The sequence below is a fragment of the Protomyctophum bolini genome (genome assembly GCF_963924005.1).
Source record: "Protomyctophum bolini genome assembly, chromosome: 22".
Taxonomy (NCBI): Eukaryota; Metazoa; Chordata; class Actinopteri; order Myctophiformes; family Myctophidae; genus Protomyctophum; species Protomyctophum bolini.
In genome coordinates this window covers 25923810-25941474 of record NC_137883.1, presented here as the reverse complement: position 1 = coordinate 25941474, position 17665 = coordinate 25923810, and the positions used below count along the sequence as shown (strand labels likewise).

The 17665-nt window shown below is 44.7% G+C and overlaps 1 protein-coding gene across 1 annotated transcript in view; it reads right to left on the bottom strand.

Moving 5' to 3' along the window:
* The window catches only part of LOC308309723 (putative E3 ubiquitin-protein ligase HERC1), a gene marked incomplete at its 5' end in the record, with an annotated part of 80022 nt that overhangs the window by 53412 nt on the left and 8945 nt on the right, over positions 1-17665 (bottom strand). Inside the window, 15 exons of the mRNA XM_080755640.1 lie at positions 6017-6149; positions 6659-6811; positions 7863-8072; positions 8286-8411; positions 9146-9311; positions 9815-9949; positions 10446-10617; positions 11367-11511; positions 12241-12368; positions 13041-13184; positions 13288-13384; positions 13516-13614; positions 13998-14210; positions 15286-15468; positions 16422-16517. Coding sequence (XP_080611766.1) covers positions 6017-6149; positions 6659-6811; positions 7863-8072; positions 8286-8411; positions 9146-9311; positions 9815-9949; positions 10446-10617; positions 11367-11511; positions 12241-12368; positions 13041-13184; positions 13288-13384; positions 13516-13614; positions 13998-14210; positions 15286-15468; positions 16422-16517 — 2200 coding nt within the window. The remainder of the gene's footprint in view (positions 1-6016; positions 6150-6658; positions 6812-7862; positions 8073-8285; positions 8412-9145; positions 9312-9814; positions 9950-10445; positions 10618-11366; positions 11512-12240; positions 12369-13040; positions 13185-13287; positions 13385-13515; positions 13615-13997; positions 14211-15285; positions 15469-16421; positions 16518-17665) is intronic.

The window sequence follows — 17665 nt, the reverse complement described above, 5'->3', positions numbered from 1 at the left end:
GGGCTCGTCCAAAGCACAGAAGGTACCGGTTTGGGAAAGTGCTGGCTGGAGTTGTTGTTTTATTAGCGGTATTGTGATAAGGTGGCGAAGATGGCATCCTTTGACCTCAATGTGTTCGTGGCCGATCCCTCCATAGGTGAGTTTGACAAGTGCCGTAAGGAGGACTTGGTAAAACTAGCGGACCACTATAGAGTCACGGTGAAGACTGGGGACGCAAAAAGTAAAATTAAGGACATGGTGTTCACGAGACTGGTAGAGATGGGTGTCCTGGTAGTTCCTGTGATCGCTGGGTTGCTGTCCGCAGCAGCAAAAGTAACTGACTTACGGGGGAGTTTGCCTCAGTCGCCTGTTGTTCCGCTTAGGGCAGATGGGCTTACAGCTGCATCTGTAGGGGGGACCGACGGGGCCATGAGAGGTAGTGAGGGAAAGGTGGAGGACGAGGGCGCGGCACAGCCGGTGGCACAGCCTCCGGTGGTGAGGCCTAAGGAATTCACTGAACCCCCACGACCGCGCCTGGGTTCGGGATCCTCCTCGGGTTCAGCTGGGTCCGACAATAAGTCTGTCCTACAGGGCTCTCAATTAAAAGTGCGCATAGCGCGCATTAAGCAGAGAGAGCGAGAGAGAGTGAAGGAACAAGAAAGAGAGTTCCAGCTGGCAGTCGCCAAAATGCAAAATGAGAAGGAGATCCGCATACGGCAAATGGAGTTGGAATGGGAGGAAAAAAAGGCAAGGTTGGCAGCGGAATCTACAGGGCAGCAGGCACCCCAGTCACGGTCCGGTCCCAGTCTCGGCGACACACCAGGTATGTCAAGATTTGATATAGCACGGCATATTGGTCTGGTCCCCATTTTTCGTGAATCTGAAGTGGATTCCTATTTTAGCGCCTTTGAGCGTGTGGCTACTGCCCTCGCTTGGCCTAAGGACGTTTGGTCCATACTGCTCCAGTGCAAACTGCTGGGTAAAGCACAGGAGGTGATGGCTACGCTCTCCGTTCAAGATAGCATGGACTATGTAATCGTAAAGGCAACCATTTTGCGGGCATATGAAAAGGTGCCTGAAGCGTACCGGCAGAAGTTTAGGCAGCTGTCCAAGAACACTAGCCAAACTTTTGTCGAGTTCGCTCGGGAAAAGGAGGCTCTGTTCGATAGGTGGTGCGCGGCAAGCAAAGTGACCGATTTGCAATCACTGCGCGCACTACTATTGATGGAGGAATTTAAGAGGGGCTTGCCAGATAGCATATGCATGCACTTGAACGAGCAGAGAGTGGTATCAGTGGGGGAAGCAGCTATCTTCGCTGACGAGTATGTGTTGACGCATAAAAATGTGTTTTATGCTTCAGAGTCAAGTAGTAAGAAAACAAACAAATCTGGTGATGCGCGTAATTACGCACAGACTCAGCGTTCGTCTGAGCAGGGTGGTGATAAACCGAGGGAGGAGCGCACTTGTCACTACTGCAAAAAGGTGGGCCATTTCATTGGCCAGTGCAGAACAAGACAACGGCACGAACAAAATGGTTCTAATACTAAAAGTATGGGATTGATCAGAGCGGAGAAAAGTGTGGGAACTGCTTTTGTGTGTGCACGTCCTGGTCCAGATTCCAGTTTTGATCCATTTGTGTTTGATGGCGAGATTTCTGTGTCACAGCATTCGGTTGAGCGTACTGCGGTACGTATGCTGAGAGATACCGGGGCCCAACAAAGTGTAGTACTAGCGGGGGTACTGCCTTTGAATGGCGACACGGCCTGCGGGTCCAGTGCAGTGATACGAGGGGTGGAAATGGGCTATATTTCTGCACCTTTGCACACGCTGTATATACAGTCGGCCCTGGTCTCTGGGTACTTTAATGTAGCGGTGCGTGATGAATTACCCATTGAGGGGATTTCATTTGTCATGGGGAATGACATCGCAGGTGGGAAAGTGTATCCTGTGTTGGAAGTGGTAGAACGTCCTGTGGTGGAATGTGCTGTTGAAAACGACACCCTGGCTATGAAATACCCTGAGGCTTTTCCAGCCTGTGTGATCACCCGTGCACAGTCATGCAAAACAGGGGATGATTCTGATTTGTCCGACTCCATTGTCATGCGCGCTCTTGCGAGTGACAAAACGTTGTCTGCCGCTCCTAAAGTGTTGACACAACTGCAGAGTGTTAATGCCAGGGGGGGGGAGGTAACTGGGGGTGGGAAAAATAATTTGATTCTGCCTGTAACGAGGGAAAGCCTTATCCAAGCACAAGGTGAGGATCCCACCCTAAAGAAATGTCTAGCTGCTGTGGTGAGCCAAGAGGAAATCAAAACAAAGTGCATGGGCTACTTTAGCGACCAAGGGTTGTTAATGCGCAAGTGGTGTCCAAACGGAGCACAGGAATCGGAATGGAGCGCAGTGGTCCAGATTGTGGTTCCATCTGTATATAGGCAGCAGGTCCTCTCGTTAGCACACGACCATGATTGGGCGGGGCATTTGGGTATTACAAAAACGTATTCCCGAATCCTAAAACACTTCTTTTGGCCGGGGCTGAAACAAGCTGTGTCCCAATATTGTCGCACTTGTGCTATTTGTCAGCTAACGGGAAAACCTAATCAAACTATACCTGCTGCGCCGCTCTGCCCAATTCCTGCTGTTGGGGAACCATTTGAGAGAGTCATTGTGGATTGTGTAGGGCCTTTGCCTCGTACCAAGGCTGGAAATCAGTACCTGTTGACCATCATGTGTGCTGCGACTAGATTTCCAGAGGCTATTCCTCTGCGCAACATAACTGCCACCTCAGTGTTGAAAGCTTTGACTAGGTTCTTTACTACGTGGGGATTTTGTAAAGTGATCCAAACGGATCAAGGTACTAATTTCCTATCGAAAGTATTTAAGCAAGTAATGGAAACTCTGTCTGTACACCACGTCATCTCGAGCGCATATCACCCGGAGTCTCAGGGGGCGCTCGAACGGTGGCATCAGACACTGAAATCCATGTTGCGTAAATACTGCTTTGAGGCTAAACGGAGTTGGGATGACGGGATTCCATTCGTGTTGTTTGCTGCTCGTGATGCAGTGCAGGAATCCCTAGGGTTTGCTCCTAATGAATTGGTGTTCGGACATACGGTCCGCGGCCCCCTTAAGGTCCTGAAGGACCAGCTGATGGCCGCTGGCGTGAGTCCCGATACCAATGTGTTAGATTTTGTTACAAAACTTAGAAGTCGGCTCGAGAAAGCGTGTTCTCTGGCTAAAGAGTGGCTGAGGGCTTCTCAGACAGAGATGAAGAGGCGTCATGACAAAGTTGCGGTTAAGCGCATCTTTAAGGCAGGCGATCAAGTACTAGACTTATTGCCTGTTCAGGGCTCTGCTCTATCAGCCCGGTTTTCAGGTCCTTTCGTGATTCTGGAGAAAATCAGCGACACTAACTATGTGATTGGAACTCCCGACAGGAGGCGTAAGAGCCGGGTCTGTCACGTTAACATGTTGAAGGAATTCCATGTGAGGGGAGTAGGGTTAACGGTGGTAGCGCCACGTTTTCCCCCTGCAGAGAGTGAGGATAGCCAGGTTAATTATGTGGATTTGCAGGCTGCAGAGGACGATGGGTTGGTGTTGCGAGCATCACCTGCACCCGAGGGTCGCCTCTGTAACTCGGACATGCTGATCAAGTTGCCTGACACTCTCGCTCACCTACGCAGTGAGCACCAACGTGACGTCATGAGGTTAGTGAGGGAATTCCCTATGTTATTCGGGGATGTCCCCACTCGCACCACCGTGTGCGAGCATGATATTGATGTGCAGGATGCACGGCCTATTAAACAGCACGCTTATCGCGTAAACCCAACTAAGCGTGCATTGTTGAGAAAGGAGGCAGAATATCTCCTTGCGAATAACCTGGCACGGACAAGTTCAAGTCCATGGAGTAGTCCTTGTTTATTGCAGCTTAAGAGCGATGGCAGTCCTAGATTCTGTACGGATTATAGGAGGGTAAATGCGGTAACGGTCCAAGACGCGTTCCCTTTGCCGAGGATGGAAGACTGTGTGGATAATATAGGGTCTGCTGCTTTTGTCACTAAATTGGATTTATTAAAAGGGTACTGGCAGGTTCCCTTAACGCGCCGTGCCTCTCAGATTTCTGCGTTTGTCACACCGGATCATTTTCTCCAGTATAATGTGATGGCATTCGGCATGTGTAATGCACCCGCTACCTTTCAGCGAATGGTTAATATTGTGTTGGAGGGGGTGCCAAATTGTAATGCATACTTGGACGATTTAATCGTTTATTCTGGGAATTGGCACGATCATATTGAACGCCTACATACAGTGTTCACCCGGTTAGCTAAGGCTGCGCTGACATTGAACCTGGCCAAGTGCGAGTTCGGCAAAGCTACCGTAACGTACTTGGGACGGCAAGTAGGTCAGGGACAGGTGCGGCCTATTGAGGCTAAAGTCGCTGCCATCACTGCCTACCCCGCTCCTACTACGGTGCGAGAGTTGCGCCGGTTTCTTGGTATGGCTGGATACTACAGAGGGTTTTGCAAAAACTTCTCTACGGTTGCCTATCCCCTCACCAGTTTATTGAGCCCTTCGAACCCCTTTATATGGTCTCTTGAATGTCGTTATGCATTTGAAACTGTCAAATCTCTCCTGTGTAGTGCGCCGGTCCTAGCTGCTCCCGAATTCAGTCGCCCGTTCTCCCTGGAGGTGGACGCGAGTGCTGTGGGCGCTGGGGCTGTCCTACAACAAGAGGATGTGAGTGGACTTGTCCATCCCGTTTGCTACTTCTCCCGGAAATTCAATAAGTACCAGGTGAAGTATGCAACTGTGGAGAAAGAGGCCTTGGCTGTGTTGTTTGCGCTGCAGTTCTTTGAAGTGTACGTGGGGTCTAGTCCGTTACCGGTGGTCTGTTACACCGACCACAACCCCTTGGTATTCCTGCAGCGCATGCGCAATCACAACCAGCGGCTCATGAGATGGGCAATTCTCATTCAGGACTATAATTTGGAGATTCGACACAAAAAGGGGTCAGATAATGTGATGGCAGATGCCCTGTCTAGAGTCTGGTAGAAATAGGGTCAAACTGTGTTTGATTTGGGGGTGGGGGTGTTACATACTCGGGGAGTATGTTTATAGTTATGAGATGATAAAGTAATGATTATATTTATATATATATATATATATCATATGATAACGGTTTATATTTATATGTGTATATATATGTATATATAATATATCATGAGTGGGTTGCATTGCACAGAGTGCTGATCAACACTTTCAGTCACAGGTCTGGTCTGCTGTGGGGCGTGGAGGCGGAGACGAACCATCAACCTCCTTGCTGTCTGCCCACCTCCTAGTCACCAGGAGCCAATCCAAGCTCAGAGGACTAACTGTGAAGACTACTTAGCTGCACCTGTGTCATGCACTCATTGGCATTGTCTCTCAGTCACCTCATACTGAGCAGTACTTTGTCCATGGTGTAGGAGCTAACTAAGACGCTCAAAATCTGTTTAATAAGTATAGGCCAGGGGCTAAACCTGTGTGTGGTCCCCTGAGCTTTATTTCAGTAATTGGTGGTTCAGAGCTAAAAAGATACAACTGATTATAATTATATATATATAGAGAGATATAATATATAATATATATATTTACGGCGTATGGGTGCGTACTTTTTGTAAATCTTTGTTAGGCAGTAGTTAGCGTAGACAGTTTAGGTAGATTGACGTTGTGTATATTTCATTTCATTCATTGGTTAGAGTTAGGTAAGAGTGTTGTGCGATACTTTAGAATAGGGCTAGATAGTTTTGATGATTTCTTTGAGTTGCCCCATATAGCCTGTCTTTTCGTTTGTATTTCCAGTTGTCCATCCTTATTGTTTGTTATTATTATGATACCTTATATTGATAACGTGAATAAATAACAATTATCACGCCAGCCGTGTTGCATCGTCTCCTTATACCCCTAGACCAGGAAAGGGGAATGTAACAATTGTGTTAATTGAGGGCTATATTCAAATGAGCCTAAAAACAAGACAGCAGAGAATGCATGTGGTTCTTACTGTGCAGCTTGTGGGTAATGTGACGGTCTGAGTTGCTCTCCTCCAACAGTGCGCTTGCCCTCCTGAAGGTCTCACCAGCATATGGTAGCAGCAGGCACAGGTGCTTATGGAGCAGCGCCACACTGCTGTCATCCTGCAGGACAGTGACATCAGTGGAATCATTCACTACATACAATTAGACAGTATGTCTATGCAACGCAAGGTAACGGTTTTATTTATTTTTTAACTTTTATCCCACGATTTTGCAACACATTTTCCACCCAGTGTCAAGTATCGAATGTGATCCTGGGCTCTACACACCCTAATTTTTTGGCCAAATGCAACGTCAGACTTAGCGGTAACAGGGGGTGCACGGCCAAAAAATGATGTACCATTGCAGGCACACAGAACAGCTCCTATTCAGTCTGTCTGTCTGTCTGTCTGTGTGCCTGGAACTAATCACATAAAGCAATGGATCGAACCGTGCAGTTTCTCGTGTGCACTGCCAGTAGGCCAATAAAGTAAATCGAAATATTTAACTACGATTTTAACCTGGAGTCAAAAAGAACTAATCAACGTGATATGATGTCAGTGTCAAAACGCTGTCTTCCCTGTTTTCAACCGACAGCAAAGTTCTGTTATAGAGTGAACCGATTGGTGTACCTCTATGCTGGTGTAGACGTAGCAGTGGGCCAGCAGGTGTTTGTGGAGGGCAGACAGCAGATTGTGGAAATGAGAGGGAGGATCAGTCTGTCTCTGACTTTCACTAGACTGCTGCTTGTCGCTGTTCTTCTCAAGTTCACCAAATGCTTGCTCCTGCGTGGGCACACATTAGCACAGCTTAAATGACTTTATGAGTGGGCCCAACACACAAATGTACACAAATAAAACGGCCCCATGAGTGGACCATAGACACACATTTACAAAATTAAACTAGAGAAATGTGCTCCTCGGAGCACAGGTCTCCGCCAGGGCAGTTAGCTTATTGTGAGGAAGCAATGTTTCACAGCAATTTCTGCAAACTTTGGCAGCCGATCAGGATGGAATATGAAAAATCGGACACATCCATTTTGATCACATCCCTATTATTATGTGCACAGATTGGCGTGATGTTAGGACAAAATCTGTAGGCGTAATATCAAAAGAATCGTTTAGCAAAAATCTGCCTCCTGGTGGCACTATAACAGGCCGATTTTTGAAAGAACTGGGACAGAGATTCTGCTCTGGTTTCCAGGGAGTGTGTGTGCACAGTTTCACGTTGATCAGGCCAACAGTTCCGGAGACACGCTGTCGGATGGACGGACAGACGGAGGCAAAACCAGCCACACCTTCGGCCTGGCGGAGACAATTACGTCACTAGACACACATCCACACAAATTAAATGACTTTGAGTGGGTTTTGATTTCCAATTATCCATTTAGCATGTAGTCACATTAGTTTCATACGTTTGCCCTGGCGGACAAGATTTTTCCATGAAAAATAATCAAGAAAGGAGCAAACATACGCAAATAAAGCCAAACATCAAGTTTCAGTTGGAAATTAATGTCCAATTACTCTAAACCTATTTGCTAATATAATTAGCGCTTTACAATGGTTCATTCATTCATACATTGGGAGGTGAAGCGGCGAACAGTCGACGCCAGCGTCCTCACTTCCCACATTCAGAACACCAATGGTGGCAGGCTCACACCGACCGACTCATTGGAGGCAATGTAGGGTTCAGTGTCTTGCCCAAGGACACTTCGACATGTGGACAGGAGGAGCCGGGATTAGAACCGCCGACCCAGGGATCATTGGACGACCTGCTCTACCTCCTGAGCCATAGCCGCCCATATATACATGATGTAAGCTGCTGAATGATGTATACCGTGTAGAAGCCGATGCTTAGGAGAAGGGTCCTGAGTAGAACCTCCACCAAATGGAGATGATCGTAGGCCTCAGGAAGGCTGGATGAGGAGGGTGGACAATCTGTAGGAATGCCTGAACCCGTCAGCTCCCCAGAGGTGCTGTATCCTAGTAGAGACGCTACGTGGCTCTGGTCCTGAAGGCTGCTTAGTACCATGTCCAACTGCAGACGCTAGACAAGAAATGGACAAAAAAGCATTTAGCATGTTAATAAAACAATTTAATAGATTTTTTGTCCACAAGCTCACAACACGTACCCTAACCCTATTTTCAGTATTTGTATGAGACACTGCTGTACAATGACGTATACAATAGAGCTTAATCGATAGTTGCAACCATGGTGTCTTTTTCCTTTTCAGGAATGCAACCTAGCTCTAGTGCTTACCTGTCCTTTGGAGAGGTTCTCCCAGCTCTCTGGGCCCTGAGGTAAGAGGGAGTGGAGCAATTCTGTTCTCTCTCTGAGTGGAGGGAGTAGTAGAGATGCCCCAGTGGACAAAGTGCTCATCACCGCCTGTGCACGCACGCACACAGTCACACACACACACACACACACACACACACACACACACACACACACACACACACACACACACACACACACACGATTTCCAACTTAATTTCCAATAATTCAGAAAGAGCTGATATGGTTTTGCATATTATGTACAATATAGCAGACCCTGAATCAGTTAGGGACCACATAGATCTACTGCTTTGACTGGTGTATATTTTGATATATACTTTACTTTACTGCAGTGCTTCTTAAACTTTTCTTTTTATGTTGAGAACCCCCAGTTTGATATAAATGGTAAATGGTGCATTTATATAGCGCCTTTATCCAAGGCGCTTTACATAGATTGTGCATTACATTCACCCATTCATACACCGATGGCAGCGGAAACCATGCAAGGCACCAACTAGCACATGGGGAGCAATTAGGGGTTCAGTGTCTTGCTCAAGGACACTTCGACAGTAACTCTGGGGGAGCCCGGGTTCGAACTGGCAACCTTGCGGTTCCCATCCAGGCACTCTACCCCTGAGCCACCGCCGCCCCTTATATGCCCCTGATATGCATTATTAGGCCACGGACCATTTGAAATGATTCATTTGATTCTATTTGTACATCCGTAAGGGTTCACTTGGTACCTGACTATTGATCCTTTTAGGTGGGACCCCCTGGAGCCTCCTGTTGAGACCCCCCTGGGGGTCCCAACCCACAGGTTGAGACGCAGTGGTGTTACTGTGTACCTGTTGTATGGAGTCCGGTACGTTGGAGTCCATCAGCCTGAACAGCAGGTTCCTGAGGGGTGGGCCCTGAGCCCCCAGGACCGTGGCACCAGTGCACCCAGCATGGGCCAAGGACAGGTGGATGGACAGCAGCTTCATACACAGCAGGACAAACTGCTGCTGTTCCCTGCAGGACCACACACACACCACTGTTCATTTGGACAGCAATTCTTTTGATTTAGTTCTGTTACCATTTTGGCGTTGATTGCGTCGTAATGGGCTGATTTTTGGTTGCATGCTGAAAATAGCAAATCTACAAGCGTGTGTGTGTGTGTGTGTGTGTGTGTGTGTGTGTGTGTGTGTGTGTGTGTGTGTGCTCACAACGTGTTAGCTTGCAGATCTGATATTTTTGCTGAATGCTCGCCCCCAGAATAGGGATACTAGGGTTGAGCTAGGCGCTAAGTGGTTAAAGAGTGATCAATAAAATGTAAAAGGTAAAATTATTTCATATTAGATATTGTTTCGTATCTAAAAAAAGTACACACGTTTTTTGGGGTGCTGAACTGACTAAGAAATCATTTTGAATGTATTACTAAGCTCTATTCTTAATTCGGACCTCACAGCATAAAACATAAGGGACACACTGCAGTTAAATATTAATGTAAAAGTTAAATTTTTGATGGGGCGCACCTTTTAGATGGGAATGGGGTGGGGGGGGTGTCATCTCCTATGCCGTCACAGTAGCGTTCCAGGAAGTTGCGCAGGTAGGTGAACGTGCTCTCTTCTAAATCCACACAGAAGGGCCGATGCCACGCCACCAACTGTCTACGAGGAAAAAGGGTTCACAGTTTGGTGCATAATGTGCATAGAGGAGATGGCAGCGTCTGACCTAGCCCCGTTTGGAACCTCACCGTCTGCTGTTAGCTCTGAGAAGAGGTTCCGTGGCAAGACATCCCTGCCACGGCTATCTTGTCATAGGTGATAACTGAACATTTTCAAGAAAAAGCCCTGGCCGTTGATCCTGAACCTTTTTTAATTCAAGGACCCGCAGTTTGATATGGTTAAAGGGATATTTCATTGCACTCACACTCACACTCACACTCACACTCACACACACACACACACACACACACACACACACACACACACACACACACACACACATACGTGTGTCTCAACGCAATGAACGCATAGCTCATGTCTTAGCCCATGAGATAATTTGGGGAACATTTAAAAGTAAACATGTAAGCAGATTGTTCCATTTTATCTGATCATAGTTCTATGGTAGCCAATCAACTAAACATAAAGAAGCACAAGTTACCTGTCTGTGGGGACTGCAGTCCAAACCAGGCTGTGGGAGGTGCCAGCTGTGATCTGTTGAATTGATACACCCTCTAGACCAATCACCTTCTTGGGTTTGGTGACGCGTGTGGTAGTGTGACCTTGGCCACACTGTCCCATGGCGTTGTTGCCCCAGGCGTAGACTTCATTCTCTGGAACAGAACAGAGAGAACACATTCTAGGACATTTTGTAGAGCACCCTCGAACCTCTATGCATGAATGATCCACTTACTGTACTGTACATCCTGGTGTGCCTATATATTTGGGTAAGTCATTTAGGTAAAAAACATGATTCACCGTATTTAGGCATACAATGAAATAAAATCACTTGTATTTATATTGGCCACATGCCGTCTTACGTTGTCTTTTAGTACCCTAAACCAACATTAAAGTCCATAGACTTGGCTGGAAAACGATTTACATCATACTGTAAGTAGCCTCGTGTAGCCATACTAATATGCAAGGGGCAATATGCATTGCAAAGGCTGATGGAAGGCTGGCTACACGAGGTTGTACGTCATAAGTGCTCTACACAAACATTGTAATATCCTCTAAGTCTATAGACTTGCCGGGCAAACGATTTACGGCATTAGTGCTCTAAACAAACCATAGACTTGGCTATAACAAAATCTTCAAAAGCCATGAATTGAAGGGGCTAGGGGCCCTCAAAAATAGGGCTTTTAACCATTTTAACTTTATTGACCTGTGTCGCCTAGGGTTTTGTACATGGCCCTGTCTTTTTTCAGATCTATGCCAAATCTCCCAAAAATCTACAAGCTAGGACTATTTGTGACAAATGTTCGCCTACAGTGAATTTAACACGTATCAGTGTTTATACAACTATAAAGCTCTTCAGATAATGCTCAAAGAATGGGTGATGGTCTGTCTGTAATGGTCTTACCATGGGACAGAGCCAAACAATGGCTGTCTCCACAACAAATATCAATGATCTTGGTGACGCCAAGTTCTTCGATGAGCCTAGGCCTCAGAGAGGTGGTGTCAGATGAGCCACAGCCCAGGCAGGGGCCACAACCCCATGCAAACACCTGGGGGGAGACACATAGCAGTAGTTTTCAATCTTTTTTCCTATGAAGGACCATTATTTATTTAGCATTTGAGCCACGGACCACCACTGTCCTTGGGCAAGACACTGATGACATTTAGCCTCTCAGACCCAAAACGAAAGAATATTTTGTTGTCCTTGGAAAAGATTTTGTCCACAATTGAATTCCATGCTGTATTGATGTTGGTACACCATAGGAGAGATAAGGCAGACGTTGATCAAAATAATAATAATTTGACATGCTCTAATTGTGTAGACTTCTTGTTAATGACGTAGAATAATGCAGGTGATTAAGAATAATTTAACTCTTGAGAGCGTAAAATTTGGTTACCAACTCTCCATCATTTAGCTGGGGACCAGTGGTCCCCTCAAGGACCACTGGTTGAAAACCTCTGCAGTATAGTGAAAGCATTTCGATGCCAACAAACACACAGTAATAACATATCTACATGAACTATAACATACATCCGAACTATGACAGGATGTTATGGCCTATGTTCAAGTAAAAGCAAGAAGGGTTTTGCACACCTCAAGTACCTTGAAAGGTCTATAGGTTTAATACCTACTGTATTAAATGTAGCCAACGGTACAGGCAAAGACAGTAGCAATTCTGTACTTCTCTTTCTAGGTCCAGGTAAAAGGAATGTCTACACTAGAAAAGTAAAATAGATAGGTATACATCCTATATTATAATGCCATGTTTGAATCTCACCTGTCCAGAAGAGGTGAGGGCCAGAGATGCCAGGCTGCCAGCACAGACCTTCCTGATGACAAATCCATGCAGGGCCTCTATTGCCTTGGGGCGATAGGCACGGATGGTGTCTCCATGGCCTAGTTTACCTGTCATCAACATACCATTGCTGAATACAACTACAAGACTCCTGTCATAATAGATCAATATGGGTAATACTTTGGGTGCTGTCCTTCAACAATAACATTTGGTTTCCGACTGTGCAAGGACTATCATCACACAGGATGTCTGGATTTCTCTCAATGCAATTTTTTCTAATCCAATTTATACGACATATGTAATGTTCTGCAGCACAGTTAGCCCATTTAGTACCGAGACCAGATTCTACAAATGTCTTTCTGAAAAACCTACATGTATGTTTCAATGTCAGTGATTATCAAGCTATTTCGTGTCAAGGACCCCAAACATTATATGTAATTGGCCGCCGACCCCCATAAGAAAATATGTTGTTTCAGGGACCCCCCAGAAGCACGTTCAAAGAATATAAAAATACTCTGAAAGAATATTTATATATTCAAAGATTTGTGACACATTTTCATGATTTTTCAAAAATAGCAGATCTACAAGCTCATAGCGCAGCACTTGGTGCCGCGCTATGAGCTTGTAGATTTTTCAATAGCTAAAGTAAAACATAATCCTTAAAACACTAAAAGGGGTTCCCGGTCCGGAATCGGTTAAATGTCATTTTGATGTAACAAAAAAACAAGAGTACAGGATGATTACATGCATGAGTTAACCTGGAGAGATGTGTTTAAGCATACCATTGTCTCCTCCTCCAAAGGACCACACAATGCGTCCATCTTGTGAAACGGCGATGGTGTGTGAGTTACCACAGGCCACCTGACCTACACCACTGATGTCCTTCACTAGTGTAGGTACGTTCCGATTGTGACTGTCACTAAGGCCTGTAACAAAGAGAGAGAGAGAGAGAGATACAGTAACTGTGATTTCTACGTTTTTTTTTCTTTCGTTTATGCATATAAGGAAAACTCCAGAAATAAAAAATACCTAGCCTGCCATAGTCCCCGTGTCCCCAGGTGTAGAGTTCTCCATCGTTAGTGACCGCAGCACTGTGTCTGTAACCAGCAGACACACAAACAACAACCTGGCCAAAGACAAACAGGTCAATCAGGAAAAGGTCACGTGGAAAGAAGGAGATATAACACTAAGATACAATTAATCACAAGCTACTGTACTTTCAATTGGTCCTTTCCGAAAAGCTAAAAACAGGCTTACTTTCCCTACAAGAGGTCCTTGTATTAGCTTGGGATATTTCTGCGTGGCACTATTCCCATGTCCCAGCTTCCCATGTTCTCCATCCCCCCAGCTGAAAACCTGCAAGATAGATCAAAATAAATACGGGATTGTGGGGGGGGGGGGGGGGGGGGTGGAAGATTTAGCAGTGATCTCCACAATGTATATACTGTAAATATTTGTTGCCTCATCTTAAATGCAGTGATGTACTGTAGTACAAGTACAACAAAATCATATTCTATAATTTGTCGTCTAAATTAATGGTCAATAACATCATTAACATGTGGCCTGTTCCGTTTACGTGAGGTCAAGAATCTGTCTTGGCAGGGGAAAAAAAATCCAGGTCATACGAGAGCATCTCAATTTAATTGTCATGACCCCACTCTTTTAACAGAGTAATCGTATGCTTTGAACATGTCACAGAAGCAACCCCAACACAATGGAAAGACTATATTCCCCCTTACCTCTCCCTCAGCTGTGATGGCTAGAGTGTGCCCGTTGGAGCCCTTTGAGGAGGACACCTTCTTCATGTTTTTGTGAGGCTCCAGCACTAGTTTCTTGGGCATGGACTGATTGTTGGAGTCCCCCAGGCCCAGACGGCCATAGCTGCCTTTCCCACATGCTTTCACCGAGCCGTCTGCAAACACTGAAAATGTACAATACTGGCCTGCCTCCAGCTGAAAGAAAGAGGTTGAGCTAAATAAGTAAGGAAGGTTGTGGCCAATAAATGAAAGATACAATCTTAACCCATTTTGACCTGAGTCAAGTTGACCCGATTCAAAAAATGTCTTCTACATCCTGACAGTTTTCTGAAAAAGCTATGTTTCTAGGTCAGTCGTTCTTCGATTTTTCAAAAATAGCAGACCTACAAGCTTGTAGCGCGCCACTCGGTGGCGTGCTATGAGCTTGTAGATCTGCTATTTTTCAATAGCTAAAGCATAACACAATGCTAACACCAAAATGGCTTAACATATCAGGACTATATTTTAGGTTAAAGCGTCCCCGTGCGATAAGCAGCCCCTACTGATAAACAAGGGCAATTACAATAACAAGCCATTGTGTTCAGCTCTCTCCCTCCCCTGTGGCCCGTGCCCTTGGCTCCCCATCCCTCATCTATCACAAAACACCCAAGAGACCATGGCACGCAAAGAAAGAACAACCTGGAGGCTCTTTCACTTTTGTTATCATGTCAAGTTAACCCATTTAACTTTTAACCTTATCTTTTACCCACTTTAACCATTATTTTAAACTTTAACTGTTGAAAAATAGCAGATCTACGGCACCGAGTGCCGCGCTACGAGCTTGTAGATCTGCTATTTTTTTTTAAATCATGAAAACGTGTGCAAATCTTTGAATATAATATATTCTTTCACAGCAAACGTTTTAACTCAAATATTTTTACCCTGAAACAACATATTTTTAGATTGGGTTGTGGCCAAATACCTTTCTTCGTTTGAGAACAAACTGACATACAGTAGACACAGGTTTTTCAGAAAACTTATGTCATGATTTAGAAGACATTTGTAGAATCTGCGGTAGAAAAACACGTTCCGCACATCCGTACTCTGCAGTGGTGGGCAGGTACTTAACCACTACGCCACCAGAGCACAACCCTGACATTATATTCAACACACACACACACACACACACACACACACACACACACACACACACACACACACACACACACACACACACACACACACACACACACACACACACACAGGAAAGGGCAGTGCCACGGTACTGTACCATCTGTGCATCGCTGAAGCCTTGTGCCAGCTTGGGCTGCAGAATCTTCTCCAGGGTTCCCTCTGCCAGCTGGTGGCTGCTGTTGCTGCCCCACACATACACCAGGACCGTATCATTCTCGGAGCCGGGTGCAGTCGTACCTGTACTGCACGAGCACTGGCAGTAAGAGGCCAAGTTACAGATCTGACCCATGCAGGGGAGAGGGAGAATAAGGCCATAGATCAGTGGTTTTCAACATCTTTCATTTCGAGGCCCATTATTTGTTCGGCATTTGAGCCACCGACCACCATTTGATGAGATTTAGCCTCTCAGACCCAAAACTAAAGAATATTTTGTTATCGTTGGATAACATATCGTTGGATAACATGCAAACAATCAAAATATCAATTCTTCTACGTTCTCTAATTGTGTAGACTTCTTGTAAATTAAAGTAATGCAGATGTTTAACAATAATCTTGAGTTAAAGATCTATAAGGGTCCATTTGGTTACCAACTCTCCATCATTTAGCTGGGGACCACCTGGAACCCCCTCAAGGACCACTGGTGGTCCCCGGACCACTGGTTGAAAACCACGGCCATAGATCATAGATCAGTTGTAGAAAGTAAACTATTCAAGTACTACAATTTTGAGGCACTTTTACCTTACTGGAGTATGTCCATTCATTTACCAAAACTTTATACCTCTACTCCACTACTATCTCACACGCAAATTCCACTACGATTATTTGAAAACCTTTCTTACTCGTTACTTTGCAGATTATTGTTACAAAACATGCATTAGCCACTAAAGTCATATTTTGTACCTCAGCTATTAAAAAATAGCCGATCCGTTGTGAGCGTGTGAGCAAATAGTCCTAGAAAACTATTGTGAAATTCATAATGAGTACGTTTACTTTGGTACTGTATTTTATGCCAATACTTTTGTACCATTACTCAACAATTTAACAAATGTACACATTTGAATACAGGCCAGAGTATTTCTATAGTGTGGTATAAAGTAGCTACTTTTACTTAAGTAAAAAAAAACGGAACACTACTTCTACCACTGATAAAGATTCAGATATAGGGTGGACAGTAAGAGTACTGTAATAAAAACACAAATCAAAATAACATTTTGCGAGTCCTTGATTTCTTACCTCTTCAAACAAACAGAGAGCCACCTGGGAGAGTCTACAGAGCCCATCTGCATCTTTCTGCAGCACCCGAGTATTGACGGAGTCCCCAGCGAAACCCTGAAGGTATCAAAACATAGCAAATGTGTTTGATCTCCTTAAACAAGTAAACCTTTGAATATCATAATATATAATCGTACTACGTACTATTATCTGAGATGATGATGACACAAGTTTAAATTCTTTATTAGGAAAGAAATACCCCTTGAGATGTACCATGTCGTTTTCGAGGGGCTCCCAACACAGATACATGTCACAATCATTATTGTACATGTAAACAACAATAAAACAAAACAAATTACATACAACGTACATGGACAGGACAGAACACTATTGCAAACCTTGAAAACCTTACAGCCTCATTACGGCATTGAATCCAATCATGACATAGTGTGTGTGTGTGTGTGTGTGTGTGTGATTCTGCCTATTGTGTAACATTGAGATATGGCAAATGTGTTTTTTTTTGCCTGCCTTTAGCAACTTAGTTATTATATAAGCATTACTGATTGAGGCTACAATAATCTCATTGTGCAAACATGTTGCAAAGGAACAATAGCCTTACCCACAATATGGATGTTGAGGTATTTGGTGAACATTTTTATATTTTGGACATAATTATGTGGACAAATTTGACTGAGGGACTGCCATTGCCATCATTTTTTCATGAACGCAGGGAATCATAGCATTAAATTGATATATTGGTTGTTCAGTTCGACCCAACAGTTTTGGAGATTTTGAAGTTTTGGCTTATAGAGTAATACCTTGCAGAAAACAGCGAGTTGAGAAAACAGGCTTGAAAGGTTCACTTCTGTGGACTCTTAACATTACACCTAGCTACAGTACATGTTTAAGTATGTATTTCATATTTACATGTCAATTCCGGTCTGATGTTTATTTCAGACATGCTCTAGTATGTGAAGAGTCTGCCTGTGCAATTAACTCATTTTGGATAAATATAAATAAATTCAGTTTTTCTCTGGTGAAAAGCTGGAGGTTGCACAATGGCAGGCTCTCAGTCAAAATCTGGTCACATATTGGACCAGCCCTACTGCATAAGTAAAAAAACACAAACAGACAGACAGAGAGACAGACAGACAGACAGACAGACAGACAGACAGACAGACAGACAGACAGACATTGAGCACTGCTGCTAGTGATGCTAAAACACACTTACATGGTTATCTGTTATCTGCAAAGTGTGACTGTGT